The sequence below is a fragment of the Pteronotus mesoamericanus genome, unplaced genomic scaffold (assembly GCF_021234165.1).
Source record: "Pteronotus mesoamericanus isolate MK-2021 breed Mesoamerican mustached bat unplaced genomic scaffold, CSHL_Meso_final contig_78, whole genome shotgun sequence".
NCBI classification, from domain to species: domain Eukaryota; kingdom Metazoa; phylum Chordata; class Mammalia; order Chiroptera; family Mormoopidae; genus Pteronotus; species Pteronotus mesoamericanus.
Window position 1 is genome coordinate 8369534 of NW_026555258.1, and position 20376 is coordinate 8389909.

Here is a 20376-nt window from a genome sequence, read left to right on the forward strand (position 1 = left end):
TGAAGCTGAGAACAATCAAACGTTATACTACATGAGAGAGAGCTGACATACTCAAAATGTCTAAATCAATTAAGTTACTGGTGAAAATGAAAAATTTCTCTTTTACAAAAAAACCTAAATGGACTTTTTGGCCAACCCAGTATTTAAAATTCATGGAACTGACTCGGGCTCAGTGTGGACATTGATTTGAGAAGAGTAGCAACAGTAAGTGCAGTAGACGCAAGTGACATTGTGGATATGACTCTGACAGTTGTAGAGCCAGTTACTTTGCAGTTATATAAGAATGGCTTAGAAGACCAAGCACTTCGCCCTCGCTCTCCTGTACTCTCAGACATGACACTCTAAACCTAATAGTGCAAGACCTCCCACTCTTTACTGGATACTATGACCACTTTACCTAAAAACATTTTTTTAAATAGCAATTCATCTTCCTCAGTCTAGAATTTCAAAACATAATATTACACTATGTCCCAGCCTCACACAGACTTCTTAAGCATGTCTTCTGTTTAAGGGAAAATAATTGATGTGTTAATGGAATCAATCACATATTGAAGAAAAGGGTGTTAGAAGGATGATGTAGGGGACATGCCCCTAATTGGGTGAAGAGAAATGTATTATAACTAATTTGTTGGTGCCATAGAAATATTTCCATCTGTAGATATGAAATATTCTGTTAAGGTAAAATTGGTATTTTTCACTTATTTGTAATACTTCTGAGAAGAATTTCATTTCTGTATAACACTGTTACTTAATCACTGATTGAAGCACCATATCTTAATTTTAAAATATTTTTGTACATTTGCATTTTTTAAAGTTATTTTTAAAATTAGTTATCAGACTAATTCTCTGTAGTTTTTAAAAACATTTGAACAGTAGGTCAGAGTTTTTATATAGTTTGAAGTATGTTAATTTTGCACTCCACATTACTTAATCATAAAGCTGAATTTGGTCACAGAACAGACTATAAATTGGGAGTATTTTCCTATTTTGGAGGACAATTCCAGTATTTCCTAAGACAATCATCTTTTAAGGTGCAGTGTTGTGTTTATTAAGACATTGGTAATTTCAGGGTTGAGATTGTTACTTTCTGGTAGGCTTATGGAGTGAAAGTTAATAGACTGAGTGATTTTATCACTTTCAGAATGAGATAGGGATTTATAGCTCGCCTTCCTGTAGGTCTGCAGTAAATAGTATTTAAAATTTTGTTAGCCCTGGCTGGTGTGGCTCAGTAGATTGAATGCCAGCCTGTGAACCGAAAGGTCACCAGTTCAATTCCCAGTCAGGGCACATGCCTGGGTTGCGGGCCAGGTCCCCAGTTGGGGGTGAGGCAACCAAATGCACATTGATGTTTTTCTCCCTCTCTTTCTCCTTCCCTTCCCCTCTTTCTAAAAATAAGTAAATAAAATCTTTAAATGTTTACAGGTCTATTTAAAAATAAAATTTTGTTGTATCATTAATGTTCTTTTCTCTTTTGAAGTTGTTTCAAATGTCCACTTGTCCATGATTAAAAATTAAGATTAGTAAACATTACAATTAGACCCGTAAGTTTTCTCAAACATCAAATCCATATGATCAACCATTGTAAAATGTGAAATGATTATATATGATTATACTAAATATTTCCAAACCATAGAAAAATAACCGCAGTATTTTTAAAAATCTTATTCCTTTCCTCCGTTGCATGTTACTCATTTTTCTAAATTATAAAAATGTGTGGTGATATATTAAAATCTGCAAGAATTGCATTAAATGTTTTAGGGCAATAAGAATTATTACTATTTTTGAAGTAATTTAGTTTTTTAAAAATAAACTCTTGTTTCTTCATCTTTTATTAAAAATAACTTTTAATGGTTCAGTAAAATGTTTTAGGACTTGGTTTTCCTGGCTTTTTATGGTTTTCTGGGTACATTCCTTTTGTCACATAGACCACATGGCTAGTTCTCCAGATGTTTTTTGTTTGCTTTTAATAAACCTGCCGTTAAATAATGAGAGAGTCTTATGTTTTGGAACTTCCTTCTAGTTAAGGTAGAAAGGTCTTAGATATTAGGAAAGGAAAGTATGATGTCCAAATATTTTCATAGTAGAGCTTACAAGTGAAGGAATTTATCCAAATAGGTTATCTTTAGTGTGTAGCACCAGTACAAATAGGGGTTTCATTAATCATTGAATCTGATGAAGCAGTTATAAATCATCTCTTAATTTGCTCTGAAGATTGTCATTTCAGGTCACATTCTTTGAGCACTTTTCACTGTAAGGTTGAATATCATTTTTCTTTATTCAAGTCATCACAAAGGTTAAGATAATCAAATAAGAGTTAAAATAAGTTATGTTTGATCATTTTTCCCTGAAAATAATGGTGAACCTATTGTCTGTATTATGGATATTAGGCAGAAATGCACTTGTTTCAATCATAGCAGAAATTACATTTGGAGAATATAATTACTTGATTTTCTAGTGGTGTGAAATACTTTTTAAAAATTGTGCTTGTCTGTAACTGAAATGTTATAGAATTGTAACAATATAGGGATTGTAGAGTTATATTAGCTCTCCTCAACACATTGAAGCACAATAATTTTCATGTAACAGTTCTTATCCAAGTGCTGCTAATATGTTGTGCAAATAATGAAGCTATTTGGTTGCCTATCTAGCTATTCACAAATGACTGTAATCCTTGAGACGTAGTCTTGTTGCTCATTTGTATTAAATTTTGGGTATTGTGGATTAATACTTTAGAACAGAATCCATCAACTCTGTGAGACAGCAAACCATTTGCATTCATTAGTTTTGTATGTATGGTCAGTAGAATAAATTTTGAAGGGGCTATTTACTATCAGTGACTAGGAGGGAAAATTATATTGTCAGTATCATTTGACATGATCGTTTGTGATCTTGTAAGTCTTGTCTGTTGTGTTCCAAACTTGCTTAAGCCATACATACTTAAAGATGTTTTTTTAATGTTCTTTTTCAGCAGCATTTTTCTGCTTTGTCTGTTATGGTTAATAGTTTATAGAAACTGAGTGGTTATTGAAACATTTTATTTTCTTGAGTTCATCACTTTTGACTTTTGTATACATGATTTGTCATGAAAAGTAGTAGGCCTTTCACTAACTACTTCACTAAATGAGTTTCAGAGTAAACACTGTGATTCTGCAGAGCGGATTTAGTAGGCCTGTCTTTCCAGTTTTCTTCTTTTATATGGTGCCTTCCACCCTGAGGGCGCTTAAATCCTAGAGGATGGAAAGTTAAACATGGTCATTTTTATGTTTATTGAGTAACAAGATTACACAACATTTAATTTTTGTTGTCAGTGTATTGAGAGCATTTTTACATTAATGTTCTGTAGAAATGTGACTATTCATCAGGTGTGAACTCTTGTAAATGAATTTTGTATCTTGAATTCACGTATATATGAGGTGTATCAATATAAAAATAAACATTATTTGCTTAAAGTTTTTGGTTCTTAAAGAATTGTTGACAACTTTAAGTGCTAAACTCTGTTTGCTTCTTTCAGATAGTACGTCATAGTTGCAACTCTTTTGGGGCTGTGGATTCAATGCTTATTCTACTAGTTGGTGTCTTTCTTCTCAGTCCTAGTCTGGTTTTTTCCAGCCCTTGCTCCTGGTGGTAAGAACTGGAACACGCGGAGGGGACTGTTTAGGGGAATCCAGTGGAAGCTGTTGTCCCTCGGGCCTGTTGGTGTTGGGTTCGGGGCGAAGAAAACAAGAGCAGCTTCAGTGTGGGCTGCCTGGCTTGGCTGGCATTGAGGAGTCCGGAAACCTGACATAGGCTACCAATTTGCACTCTTAACTTTGTACGAGGCAGTTTTACCTCGAAAAGAACGTAGTGGGTTGCTAAACTTGCGGGGTTTGTTTTTGTTTGTTTTAAACGAAATGCAGTATATCAGAGTGCACTATATAATGAGGGTATGATTCTGAAAACTTCTCTTGCAATGGTACATCTTATGTGTCCTGGGTTGCGATATAAAACGTGTAACCTACAATAGGTCATAGGCACAAAAGTTGTAACACTAACAGTCAGAAGGTGCAGGGCACCAGTTACGGGTTTCTCTGTGAGGAGGTAGGTACAGACCTGGAGCGTTCACCTACTAATCGACAAGGCGGCTGTGTAGGGTGCGGGGTACTGCAATGTGGCGAGAAGAACGGGAGCTCCAGGTTGGCCCAGCGCAGTCGCGGCCTGCCGAGCCCACGCTTGCCTCCCCCCACCCCGCCAACCCCCGCACAGCACAGGTCGGCCCCACCGCACCAATTGGATTCTTTCCCTTTTGCCTCGAGGCTCCTCCCACTTTCCCGTTCCGCACCGCCTCCTTACAAAAGAAGAAAAGCTTCGGCCACCGAGTCACCATTCTCAGGTCAGGCCACTAGCTGACGTGGCCGGCCGGACCGAGGGGAACGTCCAGTACCACGCCCGCACCCTCCTGCGGGCCCGGCCCAACCGCCGCCCCACGTTCGTGCCCTGGTCCGCGGAGGCCCCTGTCAGGCGCATGCGCGCGGCAGACAGGCGGGCCCTCGCGCGCAGCCACTTCCGGCGCTGTGGTGCTAGTGCGGTTCCGGGTCGGTGCTCCGCTCGCCTGCCGGCCGTTCGGGCTGGTGACGCGGGCCGGCGTTCACGAGAGGCCCCGGAGGCGGGGCTCTGCCGGCTGCCCAGAGAGCGGCAGGTGCGCGGGCAGGGGCCGGAGACGCGAGCAGGCTCCTCGTCCTCCCAGTAGATTCGGTCTGACACCAAAGCGGCCCAGACGGGGTTGCCCCAAGACCCAAGGCAGGGTCGGTACCGGGGTGCTGAAAGGGCGAGGGTGGGGGCAGAGGCGGGCTTCCCGTCCTGATTGTGTGGACCCTGGGGTCCCAGGATTTCCCTCTGCGCGACCTTTGACAAGTCACTTCTCTCTGGCTCTCACTTTCCCTGCTGTCAAATTGGACAGATGTGGGGTCCCTTCTTTGACAGTCTCCGCCCAATCGGGTCTGGCAGGAGTCTAAGTGACTGGGATCCAAACTGTCACGGCAGGTAGCCTGCCCACCTGGGCGTTGGGCAGCTGACTTTTACCCAACTTAGCCATCCTTTCAGCGACTTTCTCAATGCCAGTCAAGGCTCCAGGGACTGGCCAGGTAGTGTTCGACTCAGAATCAACTGAGAAATAATTACTGGTTCTGGGAAATCATAATCTTATTCAAGTTGTTTTGCTCGGGTTACCAGTGCGAAGTGAATGTAGGCACCTACTGCAATGAGAGATTTTTGTTCTTTGTACCTGTCAGTGAAACTCTTAGATCACAAATGCAGAGGAGCCCCGGCTATGGGAAGGTAGCTCACTGCGGAATGTGGCAGTGACAAGTTTTTCTCTCTCCCCTTTAATCCCTTTGCCTACTCTTCCAACCCTCCATCCCCCTCCCCCGCCCTACCACAATATTTGCATTTGCACCTTACACTTGAAATATCCAATGCATTTTATCTTTGTCTTCACGCAGGACAGAATGCTTTGACCTCCAAGCTGTTTTAACTCTAGTAGATAAGCTAGGTGAGTCGTTGGTTTACAGACATTAAAGGTAAAGTTTTTGAAGAATTGTACGGACTTAAATGGAAATGGTAAGAAGTCCTTTGTAGATCTTAGGTAGCAGAGCTTGGATTTCCTCCACAAAACATGAAAAGTCAAGGTTGGAACTGGGACGTTATTATTTTATACACCACTGGGAGGAAAGGACATTTAAATCTCATTTTTGAATATTATGTAAAACATTCTGAAAACAAGAAACTGATTCGAGGTCATTTTAATCGCTCTTAAAGAGAACCACATAGCATTTCCAGGAATGCCTTTTCCAGGTCGGTCTTTCCAGAATGGTCTTTTCCAGGTCGTCTGCTTTTTCTGGTGAATACCTGATTGCACACCATCCTGGAACATTAGAACATTATACCTTTTCCTCCTATTGAGTTACATGTTTTTCTCTTCATCTTAGAAAAACATGCTAAAATATAATTAGTATTATTGGGAGAAGGATTCAAAACTTTATGTGATGTTAATGTTATGCTTGGAAATTTTTACTTAATGTATTATATGCCATAGCCAACATGGTATTAAAAAAAAAAAAAAGAAAGGAGAGTAGGGACTTGTGAGTCAGAATCCTTATTTCAAATACCAGCCCTGCCACTTAGCAATCTTTGGCAGGTTACTTCACCAACTCGAGACTGGATTTCCTTATCTGTATATGCATATGAAGCACTTGGGTGCTTTTTAAAATGCTTAGTAATTGTGTTCTATTAAGTATACATGTAAAATTAGAAAGCTTATTTTTCAAACTTGAAGCTTAACATAGCAACTGAGAATGTGAAATCTCTCTGTTTTTAACTTAGAGTTCTCTTTCATCTGATTTATAGATACTGTGTTGCCATAGGTCCTTGGCCCCGCATTTAAGAAGGAATGAAGCTAGTTTGGATATCTGGAACTTTCTAGGCACCTGTCTTGGAATTCCTGGTTGCTGGTCTAAAGACTACTGTGATCTAAGAGCTGGTCACCAGGGCAGAATAGCCACACAGCAAAATGTTTGCTAAACTAAAGAAGAAAATTGCAGAAGAGAGTGCTGTTTCCCAGAGACCAGGGGGTGCTACTAGGATCCCACGGTCCGTGAGCAAGGAATCTGTTGCCTCCATGGGAGCTGACTCAGGAGATGACTTTGTAAGTTTCTTCATTAATTTTTAATATTTGGTACCATTTCAATATATATTTAAAATAATATTTTTTTCTTTTCTCAGAGAGAGGGGAAGGGAGGGAGAGAGGGGGAGAAACATCAGTGTGCGGGGGAAACAATTGGTTACCTCTCGCACACCTCCAACTGAGGACCAAACCCGCTACTCAGGTATGTGCCCTGACAGAGAATCGAACTGGCAACCTTTCGGTTCACAGGCCATTGCTCAATCCAGTGAGCCACACCAGCCAAGGCTAATCTTTTAAATTATAAGTTATCTATTGTGCTATTACAGTTCTAATTTTTCCCCCTTTGATTCCCCCAACCCAGTACACCCCACTCCCTCAGGCAATCACCACACCATTGTTCTTGTCTATGGGTCATGTGTAGGTCCTTTGGCTACTCCATGTCCTATACTGTAATTCACATCCCCATGGCTACTCGGTAACTACCTATTTGTACTTCTTGATCCCCTCACTTCTTTACCCACTCCCCTCCCATCTGGCAGCCGTCAGAACACTCTTTGTATCCATGATTCTGTCTCTGTTCCTCTTGTTTGCTTAGTTTGTTTTTTAGATTCAATTGTTGACAAATATGTATTTATTGCCATTTTATTGTTCATAGTTTTGATCTTCTTTTTCTTAAATAAATCTCTTCAACATTTCATATAATAACGGTTTGGTGATGATGAACTCCTTTAGTTTTTTTTTGTCTGGGAAGCTCTTTATCTGCCCTTCGATTCTAAATGATAGTTTTGCTGAGTAGAGCAATGGCTTTAGGTCCCTACTTTTCATGACTGAATATTTCTTGCCATCCCTTCAAGCTTACAAAGTGTCTTTTGAGAAATCAGTTGACAGTCTTAGAGGAACTCCCTTGTAGGTAACTAACTTCTTTTCTCTTGTTGCTTGTAAGATTCTCCCTTTATCTTTAGCATTTGTCATTTCAGTTACGATGTGTCTTGGGGTGGACCTCTTTGCATCCATCTTGTTTAGGACTCTCTGTGTTTCCTGGACTTGCCTGTCTATTTCCATCACCAAATTAGGGAAGTTTTCTTTCATTACTTTTTCAAATAGATTTCTAATTTCTTGCTCTTTTTCTTCTTCTGGCACCCCTATGATGTGAATGCTGGAATGCTTGAAGGTGTCCCAGAAGTTGCTTAAACTATCCTCGTTTTTTAGATTCTTCTTTCTTCTTGTGGTTCTGATTGGTGGTTTTTTTCCCTCGTGTGGGGCTGGGACTCCTTGCTCCTGAGATATCCCTTCTGAATTTTTATCCACAACACTTGGAAGCAGGACCAGCCCATTCCATGTCTCTGCCCCTCCTACCAGTCTTGATGAATGTGGTTTCTTTAATTCCATGTTTGTCAGACTTCCACTCAACTCGATTTCTGACGGTTCTGAGTGATGGTTGTTCTATATTTTAGTTGTCATTTTGATGTGGTTGTGTGAGGAGGCAAGCTGCGTTTACTTTTGCTGCCATCTTGACCAGAAGTCCCCTGTTTCTTTTCCATCTATATGTTACGCATCTTCAACATTTCACTTCTCAATACTTTAGTCTGTTGCTTCTGCAGACATATATATTTTAAGTCATTATTGCTTAACAGGGTCTGTGAGTTGTTGTTTGGAGTGAGCCAGAGTATACTCTTTTATTGCAGAAGTTGATGAAAAGTTGGCACTGATGACTGTAGTATGTTCCTTACTCGTAAGGTTGGTTGGAAAGATTTCAAAAAATGAGGGTGCTGCTGTGTTAAGTAAAGGTCAGGCCGTAGGATTAGAAGTATGTTTTTAGGCCCTGGCTGGTGTGGCTCAGTGGATTGAGCACCTGCCTGTGATCTGAAAGTTTGCTGGTTGGATTCCCTGTCAGGGCACATACCTGGGTTTCAGGCCGGGTCCCCAGTTGGGGGTGTGCAAGAGGCAATGGAATGATTAATCCTTCTCTCACATATTGATGTGTCTCTCAAACATCAATGTTTCTCTCCCTCTCTTTCTCCCTTCTTTCACCTCTTTCTGGAAATAAATAAAATCTTTTTTAAAAAAAAAAAGTATGTCTTTAGCACATGACAGGATCCTCCTAACATCAGATAACTTTTCAAAACTGATTCATAATGCCCTGGCCAGGTGGCTCATTTGGAGTGTTGTCTGGTACCCCAAAGGGTTACAGGTTCAGTTCCTGGTCAGGGCATTTACGGGAAGCAACCAATCCATGTTTCTCTTTCACATCAATGTTTCTCTCCACCCCCCACCCTTTCCTCTCTCTCCAAAATCAGTTTTTAAAAAACATATCCTAGGGAAAGGATTAAAAAAAAAGATTTATAATGCTTGACATATGTAAAAGAATATATATAATATAAATGTAAAGTATAAAGCATAAAAATAAAATGAATGCTTGTTCATCTCCCCAAAGAACTAGAACATTACTGATACTGGTGAAACCACTTGCGTGCTCCTTCCCCATTCTCTTTCCCCTCCATCCCCTCCAGATAACCTTATCCTGAATGCTGTGTTATCTTTCTTTTGCTGTTTAAAATATTGCCAGATATATAGTTATAAACAATTTGCTGTCTAATGTTGCTTAGTTTTGAACTTCTTTGTTTCTAAAATTCATCTGTGTTATATGAGGCTGCAGTTCACTTACTTTTACTGCCATAGTAGATTCTAGCACTTGAAGACAGTTTACCTCTGCCTACTCCTGGTGATAGACACTTGAGTCGTTTCCATGCTCAGATGAATCTTCCTCGTCCTTTCTTATCCTACTTGCCTGGGTCAGGTTACATGGCAAAAGCTATTAGGTTATTGAGGTGAAACAATAAGATTACCAGATCTAAGTTATCATTGGCTGCTATAATTAACAGGAAATATAAATGCACACTTGATCCCACCAGGCTGAAAGATAGAGTTGCCATGCTGAGTCCTGTGGCAGAAATACCTGCCCTGCCTTTCAGGCGGGCACGGACACCTGCGTGCTGACGCGCTGAATGAGGGCTCTCATCTCAGATGTATTCCAGACATGCGGATTGGTCTGAATTCGGGAAATACTTAGCTCTGAGACTTTTAAAGTAATTGATTTGAACTTACTATATATACATTTTGATTCTTCCCTGTCTTCAGATGCCTATATCCCACTGCATATATTTCTCCAACTAGATGTTTTTCCTCTGGTATCTCAGATTCTAAAATGAACAAAACTGAAGCCAGTAACTCCATTTCCACATGTACCCCTTCATCCCCCAAGTCACCAACAAGAAGAGTTGGAGGCATTTTAGACTCTTTTCTCTTTTGCTTCTTGGTGTCCAGTCAGTTAGCAAGTGTTTGGCTTCCATCTCCTAAATGTCTCAAACTTGCTCTCTCTGCTCGATTTGCCTGCTGTACATTTACTTCCATTCATTTCAGGTTGTGTTCGTTTCTCAGACCAATGTAGTGACCTACCTGGGCTTCCTACCCTCAGTAACTCCCCAAAGCATATATGTTCGTGTCTCTCCAGTGCATAAAAATCCTCAGTGGCTTCCCCATCATCTTCAGGAGGAAGTGCAAACTCATTATTATAGTGTAATTGTAACCAGTCATGGTCTGTCCAGCCTCATCTCACTCTGTTTTCCTACACCCTGCGCTCCAGCCGTATTGAACATACCGCACTTTCTGGAACGGACAACACTTCTTCCTGACTACATTTGCATATGCTGTTTCCTCTCTCTGGAACATCTCCTGTGTCCTCCTTTCACTCCTCTGTCCCTCTGACAGACTTGTGCATCCTTCAAGACTGGGCTCACATGTTACTTCCAGGAAGCCCCCTCATTCCCACTACCCTTTATCCCTCCTGGCTGAATGTGCTCCCTGGTCTCCTACTTACCCCTATCAAAGCACCTATTGCACTGCGTTTTTGTTGATGATTTGCTTGTCTCTCCCACTAAACTGGGAGCTTTACGAGAGGCAGTAGATTGTAGCAGTTGGGGACTCGAGCGAGGTTCTGGAGTCAGGACTGAATTTGATTCCCTGCCTCCATCATTATTGGGCAACCTTGGGCAAGTTCCTTCACTTTTCTATGGCTCAGTTTCCCCATCTTTAACAGGATAGGACCTATACCTGTCTTTATTAAAGTAGGTGTGGTATCCCTGAGTTTCACCTGAAGGTTCAGTTATTCACTAGGAGGACTCACAGGACTCGCCATATAGTTTGACTCATTGCCATCATTTATTACAGTGAAAGGATACAAAGCGTAACCAGCAAAGGGAAAAGGTACGTGGGGCAAAGCCTGGGGGAAACCAGGCACAAGCCTCTAAGAGTCCTCTCCCAGTGGAGTCCCGTAGGACACCTTACTTCCCTCAATAGTGATGTGTGCCCGCGCGGGACGAACTGTTGTCTACCAGGGAGCTCCTAGGAGTCTCAGTGCCCAGGGGTTTTATTGGGAGGCTAGTTCCAGAGGCATCCTCTGCCCAGCAGTTGCCAAACTTTCAGGCTCCCGGAAGGAAAACAGGTGTTAGCATAAACCATATCTTTTGCACAACCAGTTTAGGGTATAATGAGCCATTCTTATTAGGATAGTAGGAACCTTTGCGAAATCTAAGTTCCCACAGGCCAGCCAAGGGCTAACTGCAAGCAGGCCTTGCTAAGAATAGCAATCTCAGGCCTGTGACGGTAACTCGTTTCTGCACAGTATATAAAGCACTCTGTAGTGTAGTGCCTGGCTCTTAACAAGCATTTCACAATTAATAATTGCTGCAGCTGCTGCTGTTTTAGGTAAGGACTTTTTGTTTTACCACAATTCCCAATGCTTAGCACAATGCTGAGAATAGGATGTCTCACCAACAGTAATAATCATAACTTCTAATAATGGTTGGTATGCATTTAAAACTAACTATGTGCCTGGCTCTGTTTTAGGGACTTGACAAGTATTGACTTATTTACTCCCTATCACAGTTCTGTGAAGTACATTGTTAGTTATCATAGTTTATGTATGCAGTCAATGCACGGAGAAGTTAATAATTGGCCCAAGTTCTATACTTTATTTGTGGTGAAGATGAGACTTTAACCTGGACCTTCTGCCTGCAGAGATTCCCTCTCAATTATACAGTGTACTGAGTCTCTGTAAATGTTGCCTGGGCAAGTGGCTAGATGGGTAAATGATTTCGAGTGAAATGTTCAACGACCTCTAAAGACATTTGGGGAGTAAAATAGAGAAACCTGATATTAGGTGCTATTATTTTTCATTTTGTTAGGTGTGATGATGGTATTGTGGTTATAAAGGAAAATGTCCTTGTACTTTAGAAATGTGTGTCAGCCCTGGATGGTGTTGCTCAGTGGATTGAGTGGTGGCCTGTGAATTGAAAGGTCACTGGTTCAGTTCCCAGTCAGGGCACATGCCTGGGTTGTGGGCGAGGTCCCCAGATGGGGGCGTGCGAGAGGCAGCTGATCTCTCACACATTGATGTTCTCTCCCTCTCTTTCTCCCTCCCTTCCCCTCTCTCTAAAAATAAATAAATCTTTTTTAATTGTATTTTTAAAAAAAGAAAAAAGAAGTGTTTATCAAAGTATTTAGGATGAAATGCTATGATATCTTTTATTTAAAGTACTTTAGTAAAGTGAAAATTGATGAAGCAAACGTGGGAAAACATCAGCAATGTCACAATAGATAGAAAATGTTCATTAAACCATTTTCTCTACTCTTCTGTATTTTTAAAAATTTTATTATCAAGGTGAAAAGATAGAGCAGATTATTTATTAGCAGTAGTAAGCAGTGACTCAAATAATAAATGTGCGCATGTGCTTTAAAATAATGTAGATTGTTGGGGAAAATTGATGTCCCATTAATATATTGATATACTGAATATGCATTATCTACTAAAGTTTTTGATGCTTTTTAGAGCTTTAGATTGACATCCCTTTGTTTCATAGATGGAGATACTGAGACCTTATCAATGTCAGCGATAGTTCCTTCATCACAGACCAGCCTTCCTCTCTTTTTCCCAGGGTTTTACCTTTAGAAAAATAAAGTGATTTCCTTTTTTATCACTGAAAACATATATTTTGTATGAGGTACTTGGTGCAATAAGATCAAAATGGGTTTGTTCACCACCATTTATTCCAATAGCATGTATATATACACACATAATTTATCTGTTTAGCATCTTATATTTCCTTCACATTATACATGGATATAGTATTGCTTCTACTTTACAGGTTGAGAAGCTAGGGCCCAGCTAAGTTAAGAAGCTTTTCAGGGATCACAAAGTGTAACCAAACCTTAAATGAGAGTTACCGTTTTCTGGCTCAGTACTGGGGTCTCACCCTTCCAAAAACCCCTGTATGAATACGACCTCTTCTTGTGTCTGTCTCAACAGGCTTCTGATGGAAGCAGCTCCAGAGAAGATCTGTCATCTCAGCTTTTGAGAAGAAATGAACAGATACGGAAATTAGAGGCCAGACTTTCTGGTATGTCTAAGGATTAATAAAGAGCAAACAAAGGAAATTTACTTTGCTCGACTGTGTCTCCCTATAACATAGCCATATAGCATAACCTTATAATTATTTTGATGTATTTTGATCTTCTTAGTCAAAAAAGGAGTGATTTGTATCTCTTTGTTCCTTCTTTTGTTAGTGTACTAAATAGTGTAAATTTAAAGCTGAGTTTTAAGGTTTAAGTAAAAAACTTATGTTTCTCCGCTCCTGAGGTTTCTAGACATGAATATGAAAAGTATTAAAAATATATGTAGAATAGATTTGATCATCTCTTTTAGCCATTAGCATAGCTTGCTTTTGGGTGGAGAGGGGTAGGGGATACCATTTGCAGGGAATGACCAGCAGATGTTGGATTCTTTAACACCAAAGGGGTTTGGTGCTATGTTGCCACTTGCTGTAATGACATATCACCTATATAAGTGTTACTTTGGTGTTTGGGCCACTTTTCAATAGTATTTCTAACTTCGGCACCTGTACCGAAGCAGTAACTCTCACTGTGTCTTCTGTGTGTACTTCACAATTTACACTACTCTGATTATATCCTTTGCCTGAGCAGGTCATGTTTGTGATAGAGTTGTGAGTTCTTATTTTGGTTTCTGCCAGGGACACATTTTGAAAGCTTCATTCTGTGAGGTGGTTATTGGCTTCTGTGTTTCCTTTTGTCCCTTGGCCTTATGCCCATTTTATTGGAGTGAAAGCAGCAGACTGCAAAATTCGCCAAATTTTATGTGAAATCTCTGTGTTTGTGCAGTTACCAAAGGTCCATAGTGTAGTTCACAGCTTCTAGTTAGTCCATGATCTCATTTTGTCCCCAGTGCAGCCTTATTAGAAAGAGTGAGGTTAAGGTCACAGAAGTAGTAGGTGGTAGACCTGGGGTCCAAACTCAGATTTCGTGATGCTGGAGTCCATACCCTTAATTACACTCTGCTTTAAACTTGGTTGTTACTATTCTCTTAGCCTCTAGTGTAAATAATATCAGTAATACAGGTGAAATAATTATACATTTGTTTAATGTTGTGGGGAAAGATATAAAATGATATGTACCCTCCCTGATATGGAAGGGAGAATAGTCTAGGTTTGGTTTATGTTAGAGAGGAAGGGACAGGGGAGAGAACTGACATTTACTGAGTCCACTTATGTCCTGGGTATTTTCCTGCAGGCTCAGTATGAGTAACAACAACAACAGTAGCAGCTCCCTTTTACTGAGCACTGTGTGCCAGGTGCATGAGTCATGTAAAATGGCTTATTATCTAGGTGCAGGTAATATCATTATTTGATAAATGAGGAAACCGACAGTTGAGATCAATCATTTGCTTAAGGACTGATAGAGTCAGGGTTTGAACTGAAGCCTGTCTACTTTTCCACTGTGCCAGGCTATCTTCTTTGCCTACCCAGGCAATGAATTCTGACTTTCACCTGTAAAGTGGCATAGGCAGCTCAGTCCCTGTGTAGAAAGGGCGCTGGCTTTTCTAAGCAGGAAGCACCTTCACTGTGAGGGCCGTCCTGCGGTAAGGCGTTTGCTGCTGCCCCCACCGCTGTCACTCGGCTGTGTGGACTGTAGGTGAGCTCTTCAGTCAGTTCCCTTTGGTCTGTCTTGCTAAGACTGGAAGGGGAAATGAAAACTGAGATTTGAAGTTAACTAGTGAGATAATACTGGTTTTCATAGCAGGGCATTTCTGATGACCAGACCAGACCCAGTTCTTGTTCTTTATCAAGGCTAGAAAAATCTGCCTGTTTGTATTCACCATTTATACTGTGTATAATTCGTACTCTACCTGTTTGCCTATGTTGTTCATCGTTAACGGGAGGCTGCCTGCCTAGCTTTCCTTAACAGGAGTGGTTTTCAGTCTGAGAAAATCATCATCATTTTCACTCATTTTTTTGTTTAATTAACTTCCTTTCCTGATGTTTGTCCATTCTTGGTATGTGCATCACCCTCCTCACCCAAGACTATGCTGAACAGGTCCGAAACTTGCAGAAGATAAAAGAGAAGCTTGAAATTGCGTTAGAAAAACACCAGGATTGTACGTATTTTTTTTTTCCTGTTTTTTTTCCCCCCAACCTTTTTAGGGTATCGTTTTTTGAAATGAAACAATAGTGAATAGTTAAGTTTTTCACTTTGTCATAGTTCAAATCTTTATTTTATGAGTAGTTTACAGTATTCCTTAATCAGGTTGATATACAATAACATGGGTTTGGTATTTATGTTGCCTTATGGGTATGCTTCTTAGGAGAAGGTCATTATCAGCTGTGTCCATCCAGTTGACTAGTTTACTGGCAAAATCTAGTGCCCAGCTGGACCTAGATAAGGAGACTTTGGTTCTAGCCATAGATCCACTCCTCCTGTGTTCAGACACTAGGGGAAATCTCTGACTGTCCTCACTCCTCCAACAGTAGAACATACATTTTGTTTATTCTACCCTATACCATGTATTTCTTCATTGTGTTCAATCCAAGAAAATGCTAACAGAAGTAGAAAGTTATTTTTTATTGATATAACATATACTAAAAAATTTTTAAAGGAAAACAAAGTGAAAGAAATATTTTTTTGTGTTGCTTTGCTTTGATTTTTGTCTTTGTTTTTAATTCTATGAAGTGGTAATAGTCTTCACTTAGCAACAGTATTTCTTGCACCATACCTAATTCAATGCTCTGTCATTGTACCATTTAAAAAGTTACCTTTTGGCATCTTCCTAAATGTAAATACTTGACTATTAAAAAAAAAAAAAAGGAAACAAACAAACACAATACGGTGGTCTGTTACTGAGGCCAAAGAGATTCTGGGAAAGTTGAGATAGATCAGGTTTTTCCCAGTCTCATAAATCACTTATGTGACTTTAGTCTTTTTCATTAGGTAACAATTGTAATCACATGGGTTATTTGTCATGCTGTTTCTGAAATATTTCCATATCTCAAAAAAAGCCTATTTGTTAACAGCTTCCATGCGGAAATTTCAAGAGCAGAATGAGACATTCCAAGCCAACAGAGCCAAAATGGCAGAAGAACTGGCTTTGGCATTAGCCAGAAAGGACCAGGTATTTTATATGTGATGCTGCCCAAGGCTGATGAAAAGATTTCACTTAGTGATGCGATTTCAAACAATCATGACATAAACCTGGTAGAAAATATTAACAGCCTATGAGAAAAGGAATGCTGTTGATATATATGTTCTTTGAGATTTTGTTTGGCCTCAGGGTGGGATATTTTCAAGAAACTTCACACTTATAATTGTGAAATGTGTCCAGAAGGTGAGAGTATTATTCTGCAACGTGTAACTTTGTAAAATGGAAAGGGAAATTTTGTGTCCATAATTTGAGCCCAAGACAAGGAAAAAGGTCTGTGTCCTCTAAAAACTTGTCTCAAAGCCTAGACTCAAACACTAGCCTTTTATAGTGGAGAAGATGCTCTTAAGCTAGCCATCATCCATGATGTGCATAGTTCTTACAATCCCTGCTTCCTAAACTTCTTGAGCTTCAGCCAGCTAGACAGAAGGGACCTCCTATAATCTCATTAGAATCACCCATTCTAAGATGCTGAATGAATGACGGTAAGAAAGGAAAATAATGCTATTACTGGCTTTTACGGGGTATATTTTGTGCAGTGGCATTTTAAATTTAAGATAAGCAGCAAGATATTATAATGCTGATTAATTAAGGTAGCGTCAGTTTATCAATATTATATTGTGTTGCATTTAAGAAAATCTGTAATTTACCTGCAGTAGGTGGGATGGTTGGTTGATTTGTTTTAAGGTATATATTTGTCATCTAGGACATTTACTAGCCAGAAAAAAACATCATTCACCAATACTTAGTGGCAAACTATGGTATGAGTGTCTGTAAATAAAGAAATAATCTAAAATTGGTAGGTCCAATTGTAGGCACTTCGGATATGGCATTTTGTACCAATGGATATTTTTTCCCCTGTTCAGTGATTTGTGAATAAGAGGCATAATCCCTTTTCCGTTAACTTATACCAGATGGCATAAAGCATATTGTTAAAATCAAGATGAGAAGGAAAATAGCTATTAGGGGCTGCTGAAGACCTTCCCCTTCAGTAAATTACTTTCTAAAAGTCATTTACAGAGTTACCAACTCAGCTGGTCCCAACTACCCATCCCAAGAAATTATAATAATAATCATGGGAAAAGACTCAGGAATAAGCTGAAAAGCTACATTGGTACAGCAGAGAGTGCTTTGTTTGGGTGTTCTACTTAGTAAAAATCTGCAGGCTTATATTTGTGTTCTAGAATTTTATATAAAGTTCATTTTCTTTCTTTAGGACTCTTGGCTTTCTTAATATTAAGCCAACTTCATGGGTTTTTAAAAAATGTTCTGTTTTGTTTGGTTGGTGGGTTGCTTTGGGGTGGAATGGTAGGTGGTTTTGTTTTCTGAAAATCATGCTAGTATTGATACTTTTCCCTGGAAACTGTACATTTTTGTTGTTTTGTTTTAGGAATGGTCAGAAAAAGTGGATCAGCTTGAAAAGGTTAGTTCATCTTTATTTTTGTCTCATTGCGAATGTTGGCCTCTTCTGTGGGGCTTAGAAAATGGTTTCTGCAGTGTCCAGTGTACTGGTAGTAACCACCTCTTGGAAGCTGGGTACTGACTTGAAAAACTCATGTCTTACCCCTTCCTGGGGGGTATGTCCCTCCCGATACACTCTCCACCCCTCTGTTACCTTTCTCTGTGTACCCAAAGGCTGACAGGAGCTCCTCGGTAGGGCTCCCTTGCCCTTTGCTTCTGATTGGGTTCCCCCAGCGGGGATCACTAAAAGAGCCACATGTGGAAGAAGACCATGGTCAGAACATTTATTTCCCCAGCCTTCCCCAGCCTTCCCCATGCGGGATCCCGTCGGGTCAGTGGTATCCCATGGCCAAAGGTCACAGCTTTAGTTGGACCTTTGGTTTCCCATCTTGACATACTTTCTCCCCCGGGGTTTTTTGTAACCTCTTCATCCCTTTGCCCCTTTATGCCCATCTGTTACTAGCACATTTTCTCTTTTAGGTGTTGTTACCCTGCCCACAGCTTTGAAAAGTCCCTTTATTAAACTTTTCTCAAAATACCTAACTTGAGTCTGCCATCTGTTTTCTTGCTGGGGCCCTGGTGACACTCTGGTCACATTAGGGATCCTTTCTGAGGAGACAGTGAAAGGAGGGCATTTCTCCAAGCTCAGCATTGAGCAGATAAGAGAACCTCTTGGCCACATACAAATGAGGAAGATTGATTATTCTAACTCCATCGCTTGTCTAACACCGTGTCGGTTTCTAAGGTAATCCTGGCCCCAACACATGAACAGGAAGATGGCATTTCAAGGTTACAATTAGGAAGACATCTTAATTTTTTAAATTTAATTTTTAAAAAATCTTTTTTCATTACCCTGTAGTCCCCTTACCCCCCCTCCCCCCAGCAGTCACCTCCCTGTGGTCATGTCCACGAGTCCTTTTTCCTTTTCGTTCAGTCCTTCCACCCCCTAACCTACCCCCCAACTACCTGTCATCCTGTTCTCAATCTATGAGTCTGTCCCCATTTCCCTTGTTGGTTCAGTTTGTTCATTAGATTCCACATATGAGTGAACTCATATGGTATTTATCATAGAAAAACATTTTAATTTAAAATAATCAGTAGTCAATGGCCTCAGTCTGAATTATATGCTGCTACTAATCATTCCTTGTTTTCATTGAGTACTCCTATGTTACTCTTTATGGTAGAAAAATTATTTCTTAGATTGGTATATTCAGTTGCAAAATATATTTACTTTTTATTAAACAGATGAATTTTATTATTGCTTTATTAACAGGTAATTAATAATTACCTTTGAATAATTATTTATTAATGAATTTATTATTGCTTGTTAAACAGATGAATATTATTATTGCTTTAAAATAGATTTTATTAAACAGATGAATTTTATTTATTATTATTTATTTATTATTATTGCTTGAGATAAAACACCACGTTAAACCAGTGGTTTTTTTTTATGTGTTCTGTAGAAATCTGATTATTAAATCAAAATGCTTTAACATATTTACATATAAGGAAAGTGTTACAGAAAATCAAGCTATCTCCCAAAGAAATATGTGCAAAAAAAAAAATAAAAGTTCTAATCATGGTGTTAATGATGGTCGTCTTAAATATGGTGGTAAGGGTTAGGTCAGAATTTCAAGATTGTAGCAATTGAAATTATCATTGGACTACTTTTTTTATCTTTTGAAATTATGGTAAAAGGGGATCCATATAGGACTGTATTAAATAAAACCTATTTCAGTTCACTAAGATTGTCTCTCTTCCCTCTCCCTCCTCAAAGGAGGGATTGGAAAATATTGTAGACTGGGAAAGACTAATGAGACACCTGTGTAGCCACTGTGATTTTTGGGAAATGTTATTTTTAGGCTGTTTTAATGTCTTTTCAGTCAGGAATTGGAAACTGCAACAGTAGGTTTTGTCCTTAGGAGAATGCATCTTGGGAGGCTCTCATGTAGTAAGTTGTTACCTGCTGACACTGGTCATGTCTAATTTTTGTTGACTTGTGAACCGAAATCAATTTTACTTAAATGCGTCTGATTTTTTAAGGGCATTCAGTTGAACTTCAGTAATTAATGTTATTCAGCCAGTTGAGTGTTTCACTGAGAATAGATGTATAAAATGAATATCAGGAATTGCCAGTCAAGCGTAACACTTAAAATGTTAAGTAATTGTTCTTATTACCCTTGTTCACAACATTAAAACATTTACTTTTAACATAAAGAATTTGTAGATAATGCCATATTGGTCATATTACTGTAAAGCTTTCTATTATCAATATGTTATTATCTACTGACAAGACAGTTCCTTAAGATTTTCCTTTATTAAGAATTCTGCTTATGTAATATGATTTTAATGTCTTAGTTGCCTGAGTTGATGTCTTCTTCTTCCAAATAGGAGAAAAGGTATCTGACAGCTCAGATACAGGAAATGAAGAACCAGAGTTTGAATCTTTTCCAAAGGAGAGATGAAATGGATGAATTAGAGGGGTTCCAGCAACAGGAACTAAGTAAAGTAAAACACATGGTGCGCATTTTTGTTTTAGTAACGAAATGCTGAATAGATTATTAATTATTTTGATTTTGCTAGTCATCACCCTCTCAGTGCTGATAGACATATCCCAGTAATCTTTGACATTGATCATGTTTTTATTTTTTCAATTTATTCAAGTGGAAAAGTTTTGTTTGATTTTCTTTCCTTTCTTTTTCATTGGTGG

General features: G+C 39.4%; 1 protein-coding gene across 2 annotated transcripts in view; it reads left to right on the forward strand.

Annotated features, from left to right (window-relative positions):
• The first annotated feature begins 4587 nt into the window (after positions 1 to 4587).
• GOLGA1 (golgin A1) overlaps positions 4588 to 20376 on the forward strand; it is a 40416-nt gene continuing 24627 nt past the window's right edge. Inside the window, exons 1-8 of one of the 2 annotated variants that reach the window (XM_054584391.1) lie at positions 4588 to 4781; positions 5478 to 5527; positions 6382 to 6679; positions 13023 to 13113; positions 15090 to 15164; positions 16078 to 16175; positions 17593 to 17625; positions 20058 to 20186. In XM_054584391.1, the coding sequence (XP_054440366.1) occupies positions 6545 to 6679; positions 13023 to 13113; positions 15090 to 15164; positions 16078 to 16175; positions 17593 to 17625; positions 20058 to 20186 (561 nt within the window). In that variant the 5' untranslated portion in view covers positions 4588 to 4781; positions 5478 to 5527; positions 6382 to 6544. The remainder of the gene's footprint in view (positions 4782 to 5477; positions 5528 to 6381; positions 6680 to 13022; positions 13114 to 15089; positions 15165 to 16077; positions 16176 to 17592; positions 17626 to 20057; positions 20187 to 20376) is intronic. The other variant, XM_054584392.1, reaches the window with a different exon arrangement.